At 47.9% G+C, this 23531-nt stretch overlaps 1 protein-coding gene across 2 annotated transcripts in view; it reads right to left on the bottom strand.

The window, feature by feature from the left end:
• The window catches only part of LOC120926968 (protein argonaute-3), a 234305-nt gene extending 216564 nt beyond the window's left edge, over positions 1-17741 (bottom strand). The window contains exon 1 of one of the 2 annotated variants that reach the window (XM_040337320.1): positions 16823-17741. In XM_040337320.1, coding sequence (XP_040193254.1) covers positions 16823-16841 — 19 coding nt within the window. In that variant the 5' untranslated portion in view covers positions 16842-17741. The remainder of the gene's footprint in view (positions 1-16822) is intronic. The other variant, XM_040337321.1, reaches the window with a different exon arrangement.
• Positions 17742-23531: the final 5790 nt, after the last annotated feature.

The raw sequence follows: 23531 nt of genomic DNA, 5'->3' as shown, positions 1-23531 counted from the left end.
CAAGGTAATGGCAACACTCCATTTCCTTGCCACTGGCTCTTTTCAGCGCACAAGTGGAGGTGTGGCTGGGATGGCACAATCCTCCATGAGCAGATGTGTGCACCAGGTTGTCCCTGCAATCCTCAGACGCATGGCCAATCAATTCATCAAACCCTCCCAGGAGGTCCAGCGAATGGACACAATGACTGATTTTTTCCAAATTGCTGGATTCCCACGCACCATCGGGGCCATTGATTGCATGAGACAGAGCACATGTACCGAAATAGGAAGCATTGGCATTCAATGTTCAGGTGATAGTGGATGCCAAATGCCTCATATGGCACGTCTGTGCCAAATTCCCAGGATCCAGCCATGACAGCTATATATTCCGTCACAGCAACATCTCCAGAGAATTGGAACAGAACGTGTATGGGGACAGCTGGCTGGTTGGTGAGTGACATGGGTGTCAGGTATGACTGTCCCCCCCCATGATGCAGACATCACGAGGGGCACATGCATGACTAACATCCTCCTGTCTTTTCCCTTCCAGGTGACTCTGCATATGCACTGGGACCCCATCTTATGACTCCATACCGGAACCCCCAAACCCCAGGAGAGGAAAGATACAATGCTGCACACATAAGTACCCGTGCAGTGGTGGAACGCACATTTGGCCTCCTGAAGTCACGTTTCCGATGCCTGGATAAGTTTGGGGGTACCCTGTTGTATTCCCCAGACTTTGTGTGCCAGATCATCGGTGCATGTTGTATTCTGCACAACTTCGCAGTGAGAAGGGGCCAGGAGATTGACATATGTGATGACCTGACCCCTGAACCAGACCCCCCCCAACCAACTCTACCCGGTCTGCTGAGGGCACAGCAGCCAGGAGACGCCTCGCAGAAGGCATCTTTGCACAGTAAACGCACATTAAACATGTCACAATGAGAATGTATCTTTGCACAGTAAACGCACATTAATTATGTCACAATGAGAACACCACTGTGGTCCCTAGCACAGACACATCACATGCACATCGAATTGGATTAGATCCAAGTACCCCCCCAATGGTACTTGGGAGCAGTAACACCCCGCCACGGCTCCAATTATGTCACTGTGCATTCATACACCATTCAGGGTCCTGGGGATCCCTTCTCCACCAAAACTGAAGGTGACACCCTTATTTAATCAGGAATGCCACCCCCCCACATTCACACATCATTCACACACATAAAACAAATCATAAGTACAGTATACCAAACAAAATCATAAAAATAAAAAACAAAAGTACCCCTGCAAAATTAATAGCGGCGGCGTTTGCTACGCCTGGGCCGCCCACCGGAGGATCTTCATGGGGGGGGTGTGAGCAGGGGAGGGAGTATCTTCATGGGGGGGTGGGTGAGCAGGGGAGGGAGTATCTTCATGGGGGGGTGGGTGAGCACGGGAAGGAGGAGCCTCCCCTGGTGACTGTCCTCCTGCTGGCCTTCCCTCCAAGGCCACGGCTATCCTTGTGAGACACCATTGTGAGGGCAGCCGTATTGGCCTGGCCAGCCCGGGTATTGTCCTGCACAGCCTGGGTCAGGCAGTCACCTCCTGGGCCACGCCTGTTGTGGCGGTCTTCAGGTCCCACAAGCATGTGATGACCGCCAATGAGTTTGTGGCCCCATCACTGATTGACTCCTTCATTGCACCCAGGCACCCATCTGGGTCAGAGTCTCTTTAATCTGACCCATATGGCGGGTCTGCCGGGCATTGTCCTTCTGTAGATTGGCCGGCAGACGCTCGGCCACCCCCCTGGTCTCCTGAGTCGCCATCCTGCCTGCCGCTGAGGCTTGTGGCCCTGGAGGAGGGGAGAGAGTTACCTTTGTGGGGGGAGGCCTGTTGAGGGAGGAGTGGGAGGGGTTACCCCTGATGGTGGCCTGACTGCTGCCAGCCTCAGGGGTAGCCTCAAGGGTCAACAAATCAGAGGCCAAAAGGACTTCCCTGCCAATCTGCATATCTTCTTCCTCCACCCCCTCATCTTCCTCCCCCTCATCCTCCTCAACCTCCTCATGAGGGGAGGTTTGGCCACTCCCCTCCCCTGGGGAATCCTGCCCTTCTTGGGACTCATCAGCAGCCTCTGGGTGGTGCAGCAGCCTGGCCTGATGGCCCAGCAACCTCCTGGTAATCTGTGGAGGACACAAAACAATCACAGGTTTGAGGATCCACACACTTGGCACATCTTCCCTTTCCCCCACCCACACATGCTAATCACCAGATAGAAAAACCAAAAACTTACCTGGCCTCACAGGAACATCAGATTGATATCCACGCAGGCCCACCACCTGCTCTGGCTGGAAACACCGGGCCACTGCCCATTCCTCCTCACTGAGCCTGATGGGGCAGGCTGGGCCTCTTCCAGTGCCCGTGGTATGGGCATTTATTTGGGCCACCTTGTTACGGACCACGCTCTTAAGATCGTTAATCTTCTTTTGGACGCCAGCGCTGGTCCTCGTCTCCCCCCCCCCCCCCCGCCGCATTTATCTGATCCATAATTTTTTTTTAGTATCGCCTTCCTTTGGGCCGGGGAGGTGTTCCGGCTATCAGGGCCATGTAAATATCGCCCATATAGGACGATGGCCCGAGCAAGAATTTGCTTCTCTACCAGAGAAAAATTGAGCTTCCTGCTCTTGGGTGCCATCACAGACACCACTCAGCAACAAGAATAAACTCACAGGACAAACAAACAAAAATACACACAGAAGAAACACACAAAAAGCAAAACACACAAGCAGACAGCTACTACAAATTCAAAAACAAACACGCAAAAAACAAACACAAAATACAAATCAGAAAAAAACAAACAGAAAATACACTTAGCAGAAACAAACACCAACTACAATCTAATACTCCTCCAAAACTTTTCTATCACACACAACTCACCAACAAACGTTCAGAGCAGAAGCAACTTGCTCTAGGAAGGGGAACATAGGGATATACTTTTGCAAGGGAAGTGTGTTTGTGTGGGGCTTTTTATACACAGGGCGATCCTCAAACTAAGTACGCTTGGCCTTTTACCTATCTCACTGATTGCGCCAAGCCAAGTTCTGCACATGCCCAGTGAGCAGCAGATTTGTGCACGCATGCGCAGTACGGCCGGCCCTTCATTTGCATGGGGTCACGGCTCATTACAATGAAACACGCCCACTTCCTTCCCACTTGCAATAACCCCGCCTTACGCCTCGGGATTTAAGTTACGCTTGCGCAATTTTATGCGCAAATGCGCTGTGGATACGGCACTTACGACACCAAATTAGGGCGCCGTAACTTAAATGACATAAGTTTTGACTAACTTAATTTACGCCGCTGTTTGTGGATCAGGCCCTTAATTTTTAAATTTTTGGGGTCAATTTGTTGATGGGCAGATTACAAAACACAAATTGCTGCAAAAACACATTACAAGCTTTTCTGCAGCTTCTCCATTGAAGTATATTGAACCAAAAAATAAATAAAAAAATCATGGATGTGAACGTGTCCCATAGGAAAATGTAAATGAACTGTAGTGGGTTTATGCAAAAAGCACAAAAAAACTGAGGTGTGAACCCAGGCCTGAGATGTTTAGTAACATAGTGGGGTTAAAAAAACTAAAATAAAAGTACAAAAAGAGCAAATAATCGCTACTGTAAGGGGTTCATTTTTTTTTTTTTTACTGTGGGACAGTGAAAGTAATATTTACAGTAGCGATTTGCATTTTTGTACTATAAAGGGCTAATTTTAGTTGTTTTAACCCCAATATGTTACTGGCCGATTAATCGATTATGAAAATTGTAATCGATTAATTTCATAATCGATTAGTTGTTTCAGCCCTATTCAGAACGCTGTGCGAGGGACGAGGTTTGGATGACATTATCATGCATGCTGTTCTTAATACGGCTTCCTATGTAACTATACTTTATGTTGGTTTATTAAAACGCTAAACTGTTGCATAATGCTTACGATTGTGTGGTGCGACTTAGCACCTGCACAATGTGAATGTTTTTGAATCTGGGACTGGAATAAATGTGGTTTTAACCACTTCACCCCCAGAAGATTTGGCTGCTCAATGACAGGCCATTTTTTGCGATACGGCACTGTGACGCTTTAACTGTCAATTGCGTGTTCGTACAACGTTGTACCCAAACAAAATTGGCATCCTCCTCCCCCCCCCACAAATACAGCTTTCTTTTGCTGGTATTTGATTATCTCTGCAGTATTTATTTCTTGCGCTATAAAAACAAAAAAAGAGCGACCATTTAAAAAAAAAAAAAGCAACATTTTTTATACTTTTTGCTATAATAAATATCCAATTTATTTTCAAAAAAGCGATTTTTTTCCCTCAGTTTAGGCTGATATGTACTATACATATTTTTGGTAGTAAAAAAAGAAATAAATCGCAATAAGGCCCCTTTCACACTTGGGCACGGGCGCTTTACCGTCGTATTTGCAGGGGTATTCGGCCACTATCGGGCGATTTTAACCCCCTCTAGCGGCTGAAAAAAGGGTTAAAAACACACGCAAAGCACCGCTGCAGTGGCACTTTGCCGTCGGTATGACCACGGTGCCCATTCCATTCAATTCAATGGGCAAGAGCTTTCACACTGGAGTGAATGGAGCGGCTCTTTCAGGGCGCTATTTTTAGCATATCACCTGTAAAGCGCCTCAGTGTGAAAGGGGTCTAAGCGTATATTGATCGGTTTGCACAAAAGTTATAGTGTCTACAAAATAGGGCATAGGTTTATTGGATTTTTTATTATTATTAATTTTTTACTAGTGATGGCGGCGATCTGTGATTTTTATTGGTACTGCGACATTATGGCGGGACACATTTGACACTCTTTTGGGACCATTGGCATATATATAGCGATTAGTGTTATAAAAATGCACTGATTACTGTGTAAAATGTCACTGGTAGGGAACAGGGTGATCAAGGGGTTAACTGTGTTCCCTAGTGTGTTTTCTAACTGTGGGGGGAGGGGACTCACTATAGGAGATGAGAGATCATGGTTCCCAGCATGTAGGAACTCACGATCTGCATCTTCTCTCAGAACAGGACAGGCATGTGTGTGTTCACACACACACACACGTCCCTGTTCTGCCTCTCATGCCCATGATCGCTGTGTATCCAGCTTAAAGAGGAGCAACAGTCTCCCCCCCCAAAAAAATGTCAAAGCAAAAAAGTCAGCAGCTACTAATACTACTGAGGCGAATCTTTAAATACAGTAGGTGAACCCGATTTTGTGTCAATCTCGCTCTCTTTCTCGGCGAGATTGAGCACCTACGAGCCCCATCGCGGGAGCCAGCGCCGAGCTTGCTTGCCGCGATGGAGACAGAGCCGTCATAGAAGCGACGGGAGATCCGACTTGGATTCCCGCCAATTCTACACGTGTGCGGCGTTTGTTATGAATCCTGAGGGGGAAGTCCCCGCCGGATTTTAAATAAAAATCCGGCATGGGTCCCCCCCTCAGGAGCATACCGGGCCCTTAGGTCTGTTATGGGTTGTAAGGAGAGCCCCCCTACGCCGAAAAAAACGGCGTAGGGGGTCCCCCTACAATCCATACCAGACCCGTATCCAAAGCACGCTACCCGGCCAGCCAGGAAGGGAGTGGGGACGAGCGAGCGCCCCCCCCTCCTGAGCCGTACCAGGCTGCATGCCCTCAACATGGGGGGGTTGGGTGCTCTGGGGCAGGGGGGCGCACTGCGGCCCCCCCACCTCAGAGCACCCTGTCCCCATGTTGATGAGGACAGGGCCCCTTCCCGACAACCCTGGCCGTTGGTTGTCGGGGTATGCGGGCGGGAGGCTTATCGGAATCTGGGAGCCCCCTTTAATAAGGGGGCCCCCAGATACCGGCCCCCCCACCCTAAGTGAATGAGTATGGGGTACATCGTACCCCTACCCATTCACCTGCAAGAAAAGTGGTAAAAACACAAATAAACCACACAGTGTATTAAAATATTTTATTTTTCTGCTCCGGAGGCCGCCCCCTGTCTTCTTTATTAGCTCTTTTACCAGGGGGGGCTTCTTCTTTGACGTCTTCGGGTGGGTGGGGGCCGCCGTCTGGTTCTCTTCCACCGCCGGGGGGGGGTGGCTTTTAAAAAAGCCCCCACCCCCCCGGCGGGTTTCCTCCGGCGTCTTCGGCGGGGCTCTTCTTCTTCCGCTATCCCGACGGGTCTTCTCCGCTATCCGGGGGGTCTCGCCGCTCTCCGCTGTTGACTCGTCGCACCCCGGTTCTTCGTCTCGCAGTCCGGTCCCTTCTTCCGTGCTGTACGTCTTCTTCCGCGCTGTGACGTCATGTTCTTCACTTCTCTTCTTCTCCCGATGTTGACTCGCCGGTCCTCCTCGCTGAAATGACGGATGCGCGCCTTGCATCGGACCTATATAGGCCTCACAGTCCCATCATGCTCTGTACCTACCCACGTGGTAGGTATCACATGGGTAGGTACAGAGCATGATGGGACTGTGAGGCCTATATAGGTCCGATGCAAGGCGCGCATCCGTCATTTCAGCGAGGAGGACCGGCGAGTCAACATCGGGAGAAGAAGAGAAGTGAAGAACATGACGTCACAGCGCGGAAGAAGACGTACAGCACGGAAGAAGGGACCGGACTGCGAGACGAAGAACCGGGGTGCGACGAGTCAACAGCGGAGAGCGGCGAGACCCCCCGGATAGCGGAGAAGACCCGTCGGGATAGCGGAAGAAGAAGAGCCCCGCCGAAGACGCCGGAGGAAACCCGCCGGGGGGGTGGGGGCTTTTTTAAAAGCCACCCCCCCCGCAGTGGAAGAGAACCAGACGGCGGCCCCCACCCACCCGAAGACGTCAAAGAAGAAGCCCCCCCTGGTAAAAGAGCTAATAAAGAAGACAGGGGGCGGCCTCCGGAGCAGAAAAATAAAATATTTTAATACACTGTGTGGTTTATTTGTGTTTTTACCACTTTTCTTGCAGGTGAATGGGTAGGGGTACGATGTACCCCATACTCATTCACTTAGGGTGGGGGGGCCGGTATCTGGGGGCCCCCTTATTAAAGGGGGCTCCCAGATTCCGATAAGCCTCCCGCCCGCATACCCCGACAACCAACGGCCAGGGTTGTCGGGAAGGGGCCCTGTCCTCATCAACATGGGGACAGGGTGCTCTGAGGTGGGGGGGCCGCAGTGCGCCCCCCTGCCCCAGAGCACCCAACCCCCCCATGTTGAGGGCATGCAGCCTGGTACGGCTCAGGAGGGGGGGGGGGGGGGGCGCTCGCTCGTCCCCACTCCCTTCCTGGCTGGCCGGGTAGCGTGCTTTGGATACGGGTCTGGTATGGATCGTAGGGGAACCCCCTACGCCGTTTTTTTCGGCGTAGGGGGGCTCTCCTTACAACCCATAACAGACCTAAGGGCCCGGTATGCTCCTGAGGGGGGGACCCATGCCGGATTTTTATTTAAAATCCGGCGGGGACTTCCCCCTCAGGATTCATAACAAACGCCGCACACGTGTAGAATTGGCGGGAATCCAAGTCGGATCTCCCGTCGCTTCTATGACACGCTTGCTGGGATGTGCTGTCACTATTCCAGTGAGTGTGAGATGTCGGCGAGATCTCGGCACCCTGTCGCCGAGTATCAGCGCGACGCTGTCGTGCTAAAAGCACAATATCACAAACACCTACTGTAGCTTTGGATGCAGGAGTCGGCAAGGGAAACCGACAGTATTGCCTTCCGGTCTCATAGTCGATTGACTACTGTGCATGAGCAAGCCGTGCTGCACTTTGTCAATGGTCCCGCAGTTTTCTGTGTGTCCCCCAAAAAAAGTGTGGGGGGGGCATCCATACAGAATCACCACAGCGATCTGACCCCAAAGTGAGAGCAGGTACCTGTCAACTACCCGCTCCCCCCAGAAAAGTGCCAAAATGTGGCAGTTGAGAGAGGATGCAGGATGCAAACAAGCGGAACTTCCCCTTTTGGGCGACGTTACGCTTTAAGGATTCCAGTAGGAGCAGAGGAATATCTGAGGACCCTATAAAGGGGCACACTTCAGGGGACACATGCTTTTTGAGCTTACAATCAGTTGGGAGGGAATCAAGGCTGTCAGGTGAGAGTACATCCGGTGAAGATGTGGCTATTTCTATAATAGGGATATTATGAATTTATTAGATTTTTTCATTCGATGATGGCTTGATTGATGGCTTCCAAATTTTTGTAATCTCATTTTTATATGCATGTATGAATAATGGAATAGTTTCTATTTATTTATTTTTTTTAAAGGAAGAGCACACATGAAATTATACACATAAAAAAAGGGTTTAAGGGTGTACGCAAAGTGACAAAGATCTGCAGCGCAACATATACATAGTTGGAAACCAGCATATAATAATGGCATCACTCCATACATTCAAAAACACAAATTAATGCAATGAATGCACAAACGCATACGATGAGCTCAAGAGGCGGACTGGGTGACAAATCAGGATACAAGAAAGTACAGTAGAAAGCAGCAGCTCCCCAAATGCTCACATCATATCTTTACAGAAATGGGGCCACAATGAGGGCAAGCAAAGTTACCATGACAAGCCCAGATTGGCTACAAAGCATCTGTTGCGCCCGCATCAGGCACCCGGACAGCCAAACGAACACACAAGTAAAAGGACAGATTTGGAGAACCAAACAAATAAAAAACAAACCCCTTAAAATCGCAAGCAACAGCAGGACACAGATCAACATTAGGAAGACTAAAGCCAGCTGATAAGGTCAACTTAGTATACAGGACAGGTAGCAAACGACAAACAGGAGTACCCATCAACTGGTCACATAGCAGGTTGTGGCATAAAGGCACCTGGTGGAGGGAACCACGGCAGGAGGGGAGGTGGTGGGAGAGCAAGAGACTCTAGGTCACCGTTTGCCCAGAACTATAATGAATGGAGGCTGCCCAAATAACAGTGAAACCATTTATATTTATCTTTACATTTGGCTAGCCATTCCTTAGCCTCCATCATATCAGTGATCAACCTCACCCAGTGCGACCTATCAGGAACCTGAGCTTTCTTCCAGGGTATCGGAATTAAACACCTGGTTGCGTTGTGGAGGTAGGGGCAATACACACTTCCTATAATTGGTGAGAGGGATGAAAGGAACATGCAATCAAAAACTCAAACATACATTTCTAGAATTATTTGGACTTTAATATCAGACCATAAGGAACGACGCTTGGGGCACTCCTACCAAATATGAAGAAATGTTGGCCACAGTCCCTCCAACCAATTTAGGGGTTTGTATTACTTTGGGATAAAATAAGGAAGACTTTAAAACCCATGGCAGTATTTTTGCCAATGTGGAGATTTCCACTTACTTCCCATTCTGCAGACACAACAGAAAGTAAGAAGGAAGCCATCCAATTTCCTCAATTCCTTATGTGACAACCCTTACTTTTCATCTTACTGACCATGTCACCAGGACAAGCAGAAATAGGAATCACCTAGGTCCCTTTCACATAAAGGGTCCAGCAGGTCGGCCTGTCAGTTGCAAACCCAAACGGACCCTCCATTTACTCTGATGGACCGGCAGGTGTAAATCTTCTTCCATTTGTTTTAGCGGACTGGATCCGATTGGAGGTAGGTGGGTGTAAACGGACAAAAGTCAGCCAACACCTGCCTACCTTCAATCTGATACAGTCCGCTAAAAAAAAAAAAAAAAAACTGTAGGAGATCCATTCCCCTCCATTTAGGCGGATAAAATCTGAGGGCAGTCGGGTCTAAACAGACAGCAAAGTCCGTTTACACCCAACTACCCATAAAGTAGAATGGGCTCGGTCTGTGTCTGCTCTGCATAAACTCAGTGGACATGGACCTGTCCGCTCTACACCGATAAGCAGGGGATCAGCGGACAGATTCCCTCTGATCTAATCAGAAACCATCCCATGAGAAGGGGGCTTTAGTTCCAAAACAGCTAAACAGTAGCTTTGCTGCACCTCAATTGTCAAAACCGACATCAGGTTGTAGGAACAGATAGAAGAAGCTGGGGTGCAAAGTATTTTTTGTTTCTGTGCGATTTTTTTTACCTCAAGCTTTTAAATTGCACAGCAGTACAACAGAACATACCACAGAAAAATATTTGATGTCCTTTTTTATTTTTCCCAGGACAACTTAAGCCATAGGACATAAGGCACGAGTCCTTGCCTTGAAACTGCGTTTGAACAACCCAGCCCAACAGCCTCTTAGCAGGAAATGTTACAACTTTGTCAAGAGCACTGGTGGCACTAAAAACACTGTGAAAAGTTTGGAATGAGGTTAGTGTCCTTCTGGTGGCAACCACAGCCCTAATTTCTTGTTCTGGTGTAAAAAACACAAATAGTAAAGGAAAAATTTAGTTAGCGTGGTGACGGGTTAGAACCACCGATAGAGTAAATCTGGGCAATGCAGTAAATACCTATCAAATTGTCCTAACCACCAACGTTGCCAGGAATAAGAGAATAAATCCACAATTTTAACCCCTTGATGCTGACCTCAGACAAATATGTGACTGGGCCTTTTTCAGTAAGGCCGCCTATTCGGGTTTTTCCCTTTGTGCTGGGAGCATGCCAAATAGCGCAGGGTCTCACGAGAGCCCTGGGCCCCATACCAACGATCGGGACCCAGAACACCCAATTTCGGGTCACCTGATCGCTGTGAAATCTTTCGATTGGCTACAACATTGATCAGTCACTGCAAATGTTTGATCTAGTTCAATGCCAGAATTAGTGTTTGGGTCAAAGGTCAGGGTCAGTTTTTTTTTTTTTTTTTGGACAGGATACAAACAACAACATACACATACAGTGGAACCTTGGATTACGAGCATAATCCGTTCCAGGAGAATGCTCGTAATCCAAAGTACTCGCATATCAAAGAGAGTTTCCCCATAGAAGTCAATGGAAACTAAAATAATTTGTTCCGTATTGACTTCAATGGAATGCAATGCTGCATGCGATCAGAGGTGGGGGGCACCGGAGAGCCTCAGAAACAGCCGGAAAGGCCCAAGGACAGCTCGGCTGACCTGAGCAATGCTCGGTAACTAAGTATTTCCGTGTCTTTCCGAGCAGCTCGGACCTGCACCATTTGGCTATGGCGCCCCCCCACCTCAGGCCAAACGCAGTACTGCACACCGCTTTGGCCTGAATTCTGCTCATTTTTTGAGGCAACACTTGCAAACCAAGTTAGGATTTTTAAAAATACAGTGCTCGTATTGCGAAAACGCTCATTAACCGCAATCCGAGGTTCCACTGTATGTAGTATCGCTGTGAACGTCAAGAGCAGGAGAATTTATTTTGGGTTGTTCTTTGGTGGAAGGTTATGGTAGTTGCAAGAAATACAGTAATTTTTTTTTTTTTTTTTTTTTTTTACTACTTTGTGCCAGTTTTTCTAGGATAATAAAAATATAGAAAAAAATAAAAAAACATTAAATATTATAATATATACTTTACACACACACACACACACACACACACACACAATAATAAAAAATAAAATACAGGAGATATCCATTACCACCAAATGAAAACCCAATTTGTCCAAAAAAAAAAAAAAAAAAAGCGATATAATCCACCTGGATGTACAAAATAGCTGTGATGATATGTATGGTTTATGTTCACATGTCAAAGTTCCAAAATTGTGCTTAGGCATTAAGATTTGTTTTACCCCTAGGCGTTAAAAAATAGAAGGGAAATGCTTCAGTAGGAACAACTGTTCCTATGACAACTCTCTAAAATGGGATTTTTCTTTCATATTGGAAAGATACCCTCCAACTTTCTGCCCAATCTACAGGAATAGAAGTGAAGAGAAATCTCCCTGAAACACAGGTGGCAAAAAAATTGAATCCTCTACTCCAACCAAAAATGAAAGAATAGGTTTTGGCTTTACGCCTACTTTTAAGCATAAATTCTTCATTAGCAGTGCGTTACATCTGTATTTAAAGGTGTAACATGTTACTATTAAGCACCCCCTCAACCTGTACCGGCGGAGGGGGGATCCTTTCCCCACACTCACTGTCACACACAGGCACAGTAATATACCCGTACATTGCTGCATGTTTCCGGCTTATGGGCACGCGCACACACCCTTACCCCCTGTGATTTGTCACAGCATGAGTTTGACAGCAGATCCCGGCCTGTGATTTATGGCTGGGACCTGCTGGTTGGCTGTGTCGCATTACAGCCCAGAGCCCTGTGTTGATAATCAACACAGGTCTCTGTACAGAGGGAATAATCGTTTTCCTTTTTCCCCAACAAAAATCGATCAGTAGTAAAGAGCAGCACACGTTACACATTGTTAGGTGCACAGTTAACCCCTTCACAGCCAGTGTCATTAGTAAATTATTAGCACTGATCACTTTATTAGGGTCACTGGCAGATGGTCCATTTGCTTCAAGTGTCAGATCTCCTATCACACTTTCACAGTCCCATCTATATGTCACTGATCCCCGACATTACTGGTAGAAAAATCCAATAAATTATATACAGTGCCTTGCGAAAGTATTCGGCCCCCTTGAACTTTGCGACCTTTTGCCACATTTCAGGCTTCAAACAAAGAAATAGAACTGTAATTTTTTTTTGAAAAATCAACAAGTGGGACACAATCATGAAGTGGAACGAAGTTTATTGGATAGTTCAAATTTTAACAAATAAAAAAACTGAAAAATTGGGCGTGCAAAATTATTCAGCCACATTAAGTTAATACTTTGTAGCGCCACCTTTTGCCCATTCCTCCTTGCAAAACAGCTCGAGCTCAGTGAGGTTGGATGGAGAGCGTTTGTGAACAGCAGTTTTCAGTTCTTTCCACAGATTCTCGATTGGATTCAGGTCTGGACTTTGACTTGGTCATTCTAACACCTGGATATGTTTATTTGTGAACCATTCCATTGTAGATTTTGCTTTATGTTTTGGATCATTGTCTTGTTGGAAGACAAATCTCCGTCCCAGTCTCAGGTCTTTTGCAGACTCCATCAGGTTTTCTTCCAGAATGGTCCTGTATTTGGCTCCATCCATCTTCCCATCAATTTTAACTATCTTCCCTGTCCCTGCTGAAGAAAAGCAGGCCCAAACCATGATGCTGCCACCACCATGTTTGACAGTGGGGATGGTGTGTTCAGGGTGATGAGCTGTGTTTCTTTTACGCCAAACATAACGTTTTGCATTGTTGCCAAAAAGTTCGATTTTGGTTTAATCTGACCAGAGCACCTTCTTCCACATGTTTGGTGTGGCTTGTGGCAAACTTTAAACGACACTTTTTATGGATATCTTTAAGAAATGGCTTTCTTCTTGCCACTCTTCCATAAAGGCCAGATTTGTGCAGTATACGACTGATTGTTGTCCTATGGACAGAGTCTCCCACCTCAATTGTAGATCTCTGCAGTTCATCCAGAGTGATCATGGGCCTCTTGGCTGCATCTCTGATCAGTCTTCTCCTTGTATGAGCTGAAAGTTTAGAGGGACGGCCAGGTCTTCGTAGATTTGCAGTGGTCTGATACTCCTTCCATTTCAATATTATCGCTTGTACAGTGGTCCTTGGGATGTTTAAAGCTTGGGAAATCTTTTTGTATCCAAATCCGGCTTTAAACTTCTCCACAACAGTATCTCGGACCTGCCTGGCGTGTTCCTTGTTCTTCATGATGCTCTCTGCGCTTTAAACGGACCTCTGAGACTATCACAGTGCAGGTGCATTTATACGGAGACTCGATTACACACAGGTGGATTCTATTTATCATCATTAGTCATTTAGGTCAACATTGGATCATTCAGAGGTCCTCACTGAACTTCTGGAGAGAGTTTGCTGCACTGAAAGTGAAAGTAAAGGGGCTGAATAATTTTGCACGCCCAATTTTTCAGTTTTTTATTAGTTAAAAAAGTTTGACATATCCAATAAATTTCGTTCCACTTCATGATCGTGTCCCACTTGTTGATTCTTCAAAAAAAAATTACAGTTTTATATCTTTATGTTTGAAGCCTGAAATGTGGCAAAAGGTCGCAAAGTTCAAGGGGGCCGAATACTTTCGCAAGGCACTGTGTATATATACACATATATACACACACCATTTTGTAGGCGCTATACCTTTTATGCAATCAATATGGACTTATAGGGATTTTTATTGTTACCAAAGACATATATAGCAGAATACATTTTGGCAAAAATTTATAATTTTTTTTTTATTGAATATGTTTTATAACAAAGTTTTTTTTTAAAAATGTTCAGTCTTTTTCATTTATATTGCATACAAAAAAAATAAAACCCAGTGGGGATCAAATACCACCAAAAGAAAGCCATCTGTGTAAAAAACGAATTTAATTTGGAGTACAGCGTTGCATGACCGCACAATTACCTGTTAAAGTAGCACAGTGTTAAATAGCAAAAACATGGCCTGGTCATGAAGGCGCTAAAATCTTCTGGATCTTAAAGCAGAGCTCCCCCCAATAGGGGAAGCTTCGCTTTTCTGCCTCCTCCCCACCTCCGCTGCCACATTTTGGGAGGGTACCTGGTTTTGACAGGTTTCGCCACCCTCCTCCTTCACCCGCATCCGGACTATTCACAGAGCGCAGAGAGGGAGCTTTCACTGACGGTTTCCCTTAAAATCGGCTTGGATGAGCACACCAAGTGTCCCAATATTAAAAAAAGTCAGCAACTATTTGTAGCTGCCGACTTAATGCAGAGTTCCACTATTTTTTCACTTTGGTCCCAGGCACTACTTACCGTTTGGTTTGGGGAACTACTTAAGTTTGGGACCTTTTTTTTCCCCCCCAATGTTTAAATATCTTTAGGCTTCCATGCCTCGGCGAGGTACATCATATCCTCCCGCCTGTTGGTTCCTGGGATATATGTGTCATTAATCCCAACAGGCATCTTCCGCTTTGCGCCAAGTGCCCCTCGCTTTCTTCACATTGTGCAGGCGTGAGATCAGGGGTCTTCCCCTAGCAAAAGCACCTCCCATAGTACAACAGTCTAGGAACACGGTTAACCCTTTGATTGCCCCCGTTACCCCCTTTCCAACCAGTGTCATTGGTACAGTGATGGTGCCTATTTTTAGCACGGATCACTGTATTAGTGTCACTGGTTCTCAGTGTCCAACTGCCCTCTGCAATATTGCAGTCCCGCTTTAAGACATTGATCACCGCCACTACTAGTATAAAATAGAAAAAAAAAATAGTTTGTATTTGTAAACGCTACAACTTTTTAGTCAAATTAATATCCGCTTATTAGGATTTTTACCAAAAACATGTAGCAGAATACATATTGGCATAAACTGATGAAGAAATTGGCCTAAATTGCTGAAGAAATTCGATTTTTTTATAAAAAAAATAATTGTAAATGTTTTTTAGCAGAAAGTAAAAAAATATATATATATTTTTTTGTTTAAAGTGAAGAAAATAAAAACAAACATTCTGCTGAGGTGATCAAACACCATCAAAAGAAAGCTGCAATTATGTGAGGGGGGGGCTTATTTGAGCACAGCGTTGCATGACTGCACAATTGTCAGTTAAAGCAACGCAGTGCTGTATCGCAAAAGATTGCATGGTCATGAATGGGGGGGGGGGGTCTTCCGGAGTTCAAGCCTATTTTCTGTACCCCCCCCCCCCCCTTTTCATGATTTGTAAACAACTTTGGAATTCTTTATAGAACAGACAAGTTTAGTATATTAACCACTTCCCATCCCGGCAATTGTAAATTGACAGCCACAAGGTGGCTCTACAATGCCAGGAGGAAGTCACTCGGGTGCCAATGCGCGTGCCTGGCGGCCACGATGGCCGCCAGGTACCCATAATCGGCAGTTACAGAGTTAGGGACGTGGATCTCTGTGTGTAAACAGAGATCCACGTCATGTCAGGGAGAGGAGACTGATGCTGTGTCCCTTGTACATAGGGACACCGGTCGGTCACCTCCTCCAGTCAGTCCCCTCCCCCCACAGTAAGAATCACCTAGCAGGGTACACATTTAACCCCTTGATCGCCCCCTAGTGTTAACCCCTTCCCTCCCAGTCACATTTAAACAGTAACCAGTGCATATTTATAGCATATTTATTCGCTGTATAAATGTGAATTGTCCCAAAAATGTGTCAAAAGCGTCCGATGTGTCCGTCGTAATATGGAAGATAACCATTACTAGTAAAAAATAAATAAAAAAATGTCAGAATTCTATCCCCTATTTTGTAGACGGTATAACTTTTGCGCAAACCAAATCAATAAACGCTTATTGCGATTTTTTAACCAAAAATATGTAGAAGAATACATATCGGCCTAAACTGGAGGGAATATTTATTATAGCAAAATGTAAAAAATAGTGTTTTTTCTCAAAATTTTCATCTTTTTATGTTTATATCGCAAAAAATAAAAACCGCAGAGATGATCAAATACCACCAAAATAAAGCTTTATTTGTGGGGAAAAAAGGATGTAAATTTTGTTTGGGAGCCACGTCGCACGACGGCGCAATTGTCATTCAAAGCGTGATAGTGCTGAAAGCTGAAATTTCACCTGGGCAGGAGGGGGTATATGTGCCCAGTAAGCAAGTGGTTAAAAAGCAGAAAAGAATGATATAATCTGCACAACCGCCCGACCCTACACAATGCACAGAAAGTGATGTGTGTGAGATCAAGTGGCTAAAAAGTTTACAACTGTCAGTCTTCAGCTGACCTCTGACCCCTCTGATTGTCCCAGCAATGGCAGTCGACAGCTTTCTACCTTGAAAAAGTTCCAAAGTAGATTATCTCAAAAGGCAGATTCTAATTCTGATAAAACAAGGCTCTTAGTAAGAATATATGCTTAAAATCTTACAAAGTTGCCAAACTAGTAGTGATGAAATCATTCCAAAACTAGATTACCAGTAGCGGATATACCAATGATACCTGTGGTGCCGATTTCCATTCATGGAGGTCAGTGTCTTGCTGTCCTGAATCTGCGGAGCCCAGTCTGGGGTGGGGAGAAGGGCTGGAAAAGCCTTGCTCCACTGGCCTTTCTGGCGCGTGGCTTTTGATTGGTCCCCTGGCACTTAGGGAAATCTGTCTACTCAAGCTGGTTCCCAGAATCTCACTGCACAAAATGGCACTCCTGCTCTAAAACACAGGCACTGGAAAAAAAATTGCTGATTGGCTACACAGTAGTTTGGAAATCTCTCTTCTGATTGGCTGGTGTATCCTAGTCTTCACCCGGAATTGATGAGAGGTCCTCTGATTGGTTGACTTTTAGTCACACCTGTACTCCAAGATGAAAGGTGTAAGGTGCAGCAATTGGCTAGGAATGAGGGTGTGGTGGGGGTAGGAGAAGGTCTAGCAGCTGACTGGCCCGTTGCCTTGGAGATGGCTGAGTCACCTCCTGGTCCTCATCTCTCCCCAGCTGTTCTGTGACAGGAATGTCGGTCGTTGATTGGCTGTCCAGTAATCCCGCCCCCGGCTGCTTGCTCCTGCACTCTCCCAGGCTGTTGGTAGATAGTTTTACCAGTTCTCGATTTCAACCAGCTGTGGCAATTAGGTGTCAGGATGAAAGTCGGGCCGTGATTGGCTGCTTTTCCCCTTTCACCACCTGAGCAAAGTAAGAGGAGCCGAGTTGTGATTGGTCGTTACTTGCAGATGGCGGTCCTGTATCGGAGAGTGAAGACGGCGCCCACAGAAGCCTGTGAAGGACCCGCTCTGCTTCCACGTCAGCTAGTGCTCTTCACTGTCGGTGATGGAACACAAGCCGCCGGCAGCGCCTGGTCCTCCAGCTTCCTTCACAACTGAGGAGGAGTTAGACTCTAACGGTTCCCACCCCCAAACCCCCTCCCCCGGAAACCGGACATAGCGTCAAAAAAAAAAAACCCTCTTCACTGCCAAGAAGACTTTCCTACCGGTACCAAAGAGCGTCACTTCCGGCTACAGAAAACTTGGGAGACCTCTCAGGCGCGTGTCCAATACACGAAGCAAACCGCTTCACATGCCCGCCCTGAAGCGTCACTGACGAGCTGCGACTGCGCGTGCGCATCAGGCCCCGTCTACTGGGAGTTGCACAGCGCATGTGCGAGATCAGCAGGGTCTCTTTGGTTAGACGAGTGTGTGTCTGGGAGAAGAGTTTCTCCAGGACAAGACGTTTTCTGTAGTCGCACTATTTACATTTTACATGGGGCAAAGCCATTCCTGTTGTAGAGACAATAGTAACTGTTTATGTCATTTTTATCTTTCACTCACAAGAAGAAAAAAAAATGGCTTTTTATTTATTATTTTTAAATAGCTAGTTTCACACTTAAAAATATTACAAAAAATTGTAGTCCAAATGTCTCAGTATTTGCACAAAAGTCACAAATAATAGCGGTAATGTTTGTAATCCGTGTGCAATGTCATTCACTGCCTGTTGCCTTTTGCAGCCCCCTTAAAGAAGTTGAATACCTTCCTGTATACTTTATACCTAAAGGTAAGATTATAATAAGGCTTACTTATAGGTACTGTAAAAATCTCCTAAACCTGCGCCGTTTGGGAGATATTTAATGTATACTGCGCCGATGATATCAACGGTGTATGCACTCTGAATGAATAGCTGCCGGTGCAATTTCTTCAGAAGTGAGTGCTGTGCGTGGGAGTGACGTCACGCGGCTCCGGCCAGTTGCAGAGCCAGAGTCCGCGGCCCTGAAAGGAAGATGGGCAAAGATGGATGCGGCCTGCAGCGAAGACGACGCTGGCTTCATTTGCAGGTAAGTGTGACATAATGTGCTTGTATGCAATGCATACTAGCACATTATGCCTTTACTTTGCAGGGAAGAAAAATAGTTACTTCCTCTTTAAATACTTAAGGCCAGTTGACACCATAAAAACGCAGTCCAGATGTGATCTAGATGCTTTTCTGCATGTGCGTTTTTGGTGCAGTCTGGTGCATTTCTTTTTTTTTTTCTCTTCTGTTCATGGACGGACACAGCAGCAATTGACCTTCGGGTTATATCCGCTTCCTTCAGGAGAGTTTAGGCAGAAACAAAGCACTTTAAGTGTTAACAACACTTTCCTCAGTGCAGCTCCTCCCAGGGGGCGTGGTTCCCCGGGTATAACCCACACCCTGCTCTAGCAGCTTCCAGTTTTTTTCTGCCTAACGACAGGAGAGGTCAGGCACTCTGGAGTCCCTGTACTCTGGATATTTTTTTCCTTGCGATTTTCTCGCTTTTTATTATTTTGTTCCTGCATTTTTTGATTCTGAGATCTATCTATCAACTGCCAACTGGGTGACAGGCTGGATCTTGATCCTTGTAGTCCCCCCATGCTCAGCCATCGAGCGTGTGCCGGCCCTCAGCTCTGGGTCATCCACGACATGCCCCGTTGCTCCAGGGGTGGCCGGGGAACTACATGTTCCAGGACACACATATGACCGGTCTCTATGGCTTTGTCACAGTGTGTCTGGCCGACAGCCATGCCATTTAGCGTATGTTGGTTCTGTCCAGAATGCCTCCAGCCGGTGGTCGCAGGACGGGTAAGTAGTGGCCCCTTGCCCTGGCAAGGTGGTATGGCTGGTGCTTTCCTGGGGAGGTCAAATGAGGGTCCGCCCTGTTTTACTCTCTCCCTTCCTCTCCCTCCTTCCCCATGCTGGGTGGCGGCTGTAAGGGGGGGGGGTCCGCCTGGGGCTCTGTCACTACGGGGGCTGTGCTGCTGTGTGGTGCTATACATTTTTGTAGTGCCTTTCCTTTTTCACCATTAAAGGCTTACTTTTTAAAGATTCATTGGTGTGCGGCTGTCCATACCCTGCCTTCAAGTTTTTGCCTCATGCATTGCAGGCACCCACCTGCTTCTCCCTTCTTATTAATTTGTTGTACTGGAGTTGCTGTGTGTGCTGGGCTGTGTTTTCTGCTGTGTCACTGTTGCTTTAAACACGTGTATGGCTGCCATTTTGCAGCCCGCAAATTGCTTCCTGAGGGACAGCGCAGAGCGGACAGCACTCTCAGCCTGGCGGTGAGTTACCTGGGGGTCCCCTGCTCTCTGTTTTGCGGCCAGGAGGGTGACCTGTGGGTCTCTGCCTTGCAGTACTAGGGCGGCATAGCGGTGGGTCAACATGGAGTCTGAACATAGGCTTCTACCCCAACCATGCCTGAGTTAACCCTTAGTGCCCCTGCGGTCTCTGTAGAGCCCATACGGCAGTCCCTTAGGCGTTTATCGCCAGGATTGAAGTGACAAGCGGCCGGAAGGGGGGTATAAACCCCCTCCCTGCGCCTGCTTCTGGGGAAGGCTCTGACATGGAACCAGATCCTGCTGTTGGCTCTGGTTCTGTCATGTCAGATGTTGCAGGCTTAGCCCACACGGTCAGTGAGAATGACTTTGCTTCAGGGTCAGTGCTTGATAAGGCGTTTTCTTGGAGCTCTTATCACTGCGGTGCGGGATACTCAAAAACTTGAGGACGGCGGAGACATCAGAGATGCCGGTCCCTTTTGGGTTCCGCACGCCGCCCGCACCGCAAAAGTGTTTCCTTGTGTTCCTTACCTGGACAAAATATTATACAAGGAATGGGATCGGCCGCAGAAAGTTTTTGATGTACTAAAATACTTTGCGGTCCGTTATCCTCTTGAGGAAGACTTTAAAAAAAAAAAACCTCCGTCAGCGGACCCCCCCTGTGTCCAGACTGAACAAGTCTACCACGTTACCTGTGGAAGGGGCTCCTGCCTTTATGGACCCCGTAGATAGGAGAGCTGAGGCTGTGGCCCGCTCCATGTTTACAGTAGTGGGGTCGGCAGTGAGATCGGTTTTGGCCGGAGCTCTAGTGTCAGACAATGGAGGCGCATATTGCTCCTGAGCTCTGTGTGGGCCTGGATGACCAGTTAGTGCAGGGCCTGCAGTTTGTCTGTGAATTGGCCCTGGATACGCTCCTCTTGCTCTCCAGGGCCTCCGCCTACGCGGTGGTACTATGCCACCTTGGGTGGCTAAAGTGTTGGTCTGCGGACCAAACCTCTAAAAGGTCCTTAGGGGACTTACCCTTGAAGGGTGCACGGCTTTCATTATAGATGCTACAGGGGGTAAGAGCACTCTGCTCCCACAATTTGGGAAGGGTAAGGAGCCTCGTCATAAGCAGGGTCCCTCCTTTACCTTCCCCAAGTGGTTTTTTTCTCCCCCCAGGTGCGGCAGGAAAACGTTTTCCAGGGTGCTAAGGCGCCTGCTGTAGATCAAAAGCGCACCTGGTACCGCAAGCCTGCGGACAAGCCTGCTTCTGCATGTAGGTCTGCCCCCGCCAGACACTCGGGTGGGGGGCCGACTCTGCGGATGCATGGCTCGGTGGAGACCCCTCTTTCCGCTGGGTTTGTGAGGTAATTTCCTCGTGGTACAGGATAGTTTCTCTCTTGTCCACCAAACAGATTTTTCCTTCCAGCTTCCTCCAGTACGCCAGGTGGCCCTGTCAGGGGCTGGTCAGGATCTGCTGGTCAGGGAAGTGATTATACCGGTTCCTTCAAGGGAACGGTTTCAGGGTTTTTTACTCCAATCTGTTTGTAGTCCCCAAAAAAGGAAGGGGTCTGTCCAATCCTGGACCTTAAGACCCTTAACTCCTTTGTCAAAGTGCAAAGGTTCAGGGTGGAATTGTTCGCTCTGTAGTGGTGGCTCTCCATCAGGGGGACTTTGGGGCATCCTTGGGTACTCAGGAAGCGCACCTGCATATTCCCATACGCGCAAAACACCAGAGGTTTCTGCGTTTTGCAGGTCGAAGAGGACCATTTTCAGTTTGTGGCCCTCCCCTTTGGCCTGGCTTCGGCACCACGAGTTTTCACAATGGTGATCGCTCCGATTCTGGCCCTGCTAAGGCAGCACGGAATCGCTTTTGTGGTATACCTGGACGAATTTCTTCTGAGAGCTTCTTTAAGCTCAGTCTTAGGAGAGGATGGTCCATCACCTGCCAGCCCCTCCAAAAGATTCAGGTGGCTACTGAATGTCCAGAAGTCAATGTTGGTACCATCTCAGCGACTGGAATACCTGGGGTTGGTCCTCGATTCCTCAGAAGCAAGTTTTTCTCCCGACGGAAGAACTCCAGACACTGCAATCTGCGGTGCAGCGGTTAGCGACCCAGATGTGGTCCTCGCTTCGCTTTTTCAAGAGAATTCTGGGTCCCATGGTAGCCTCTTTCGAGGCGTTTCCGTATGCCCAATTCCACACCCGAGTGTTACAGAAAGAGATTCTGTCACATTGGGACAAGCTCCCTTCGTCTCTGGATTACCAGATTTGGGTGAGTCGCCTGGTCCGGTCCTCCCTAGTGTGGTGGCTGACATCTCCGGTACTTCGGACCAGGAAATGATTCCTGCCGTGCTATCGAACAGTGGTCACGACGGATGCCAGCCTCTCCGGCTGGGGGCGTTCTATAGTGTCCAGTCAGCCCAGGGGCGGTGGAGTCCCGTCTGCCAATCAATGTCCTGTAGCTCCGGGCTATCAGGCTGCGGCTCTCCAAGTGGTCTCTAGGTCTGCAGGACCGTTCGGTCAGGATCCAGTCCGACAACGCCTCGGCCGTGGCGTATGTCTGCCATCAAGGAGGCACGCGTAGCTCAGCCGCGGCGGCGGAGGTTGCACACATTCTCTGGTGAGCCACAAGGTACGTTCCGGCTCTGTCGGCCCTGTGCATTCTGGGGGTGCAGAGTTGACAAGCCGACTACCTAAGTCGCCAAACACTGGACCAGGGAGAATGGTCATTGCACCCGGAAAAGTTTTATAGTTGTGCCAAAAATGGGGCACTCCAGGCGTGGACCTTCTGGCGTCCCGTCTCAATCGGAAGATGTCACGTTTTGTGGCCAGTTCAAGAGACCCTTCGGCAGACGCGTTGGTGGCACCGTGGGGTCACTATCGCCTAGTCTACGCCTTCCCTCCTCTGGAGCTTCTCCCTCGCCTGTTGCGCAGAGTGGAAGCGGAGGGGTTACCAACAATCCTGGTCGCCCCGGATTGGCCGCGCCGTTCCTGGTACACGGACCTGGTGGCAGACGTCCCTTGGCTTCTACCCCTGAGAGTAGATCTTCTGTCGCAGAGTCCGATTTTTCTCACCCTGCTTTACAGTCGCTGGCTTTAACGGCATGGCTGTTGGGAGCCAGGTGCTGAAGGACCGAGGTCCGTCGGACTCGGAGATCTCTACCATGCTACTTGAACGGAAGTCTACTTCACGTAGGGTTTGCCATCGTATGTGGAAGGCCTACATCTCTACGTGTGCAGAGATTAAATGGCATCCCCGCACATACGTGCTGTCCCGGATTCTGCTGTTCTTACAGCGTGGAGTGGATCAGGCTCTCGCCTTAAGTACGGTTATGGGTCAGATTTCGGCCTTGGCTGTTTATTTTCAGCGGCCGTTGGCGACGCACTCCCTGGTGCGTACGTTTGTACAGGGGGTCAGGCATGTGGCCCCTCCTGTGCGTCCTCCACTGCCTCCGTGGGACTTGAATTCGGCCCTCTCGGTGCTTCAAAGGGCTCCGATTTGAGGACATTCGGGAGATTCCTCTGTTGACTCTGTCCCAGAAGGTGGTCTTCCTTGCAGCCATTCCTTCGGTCAGACGAGTTTGGGATCTGGCGGCCTTGTCTTGCAAGGCTCTTTTACTTGGTCATCCACAAGGATAAGGTGGTGCTGCGGCCGCAGCCATCGTTCCTTTCGAAG

The sequence above is a fragment of the Rana temporaria genome, chromosome 2 (genome assembly GCF_905171775.1).
Source record: "Rana temporaria chromosome 2, aRanTem1.1, whole genome shotgun sequence".
Classification (NCBI taxonomy): Eukaryota; Metazoa; Chordata; class Amphibia; order Anura; family Ranidae; genus Rana; species Rana temporaria.
Note: the sequence above shows the minus strand (reverse complement) of the source record. Positions and strands in the feature narration are given on the sequence as shown.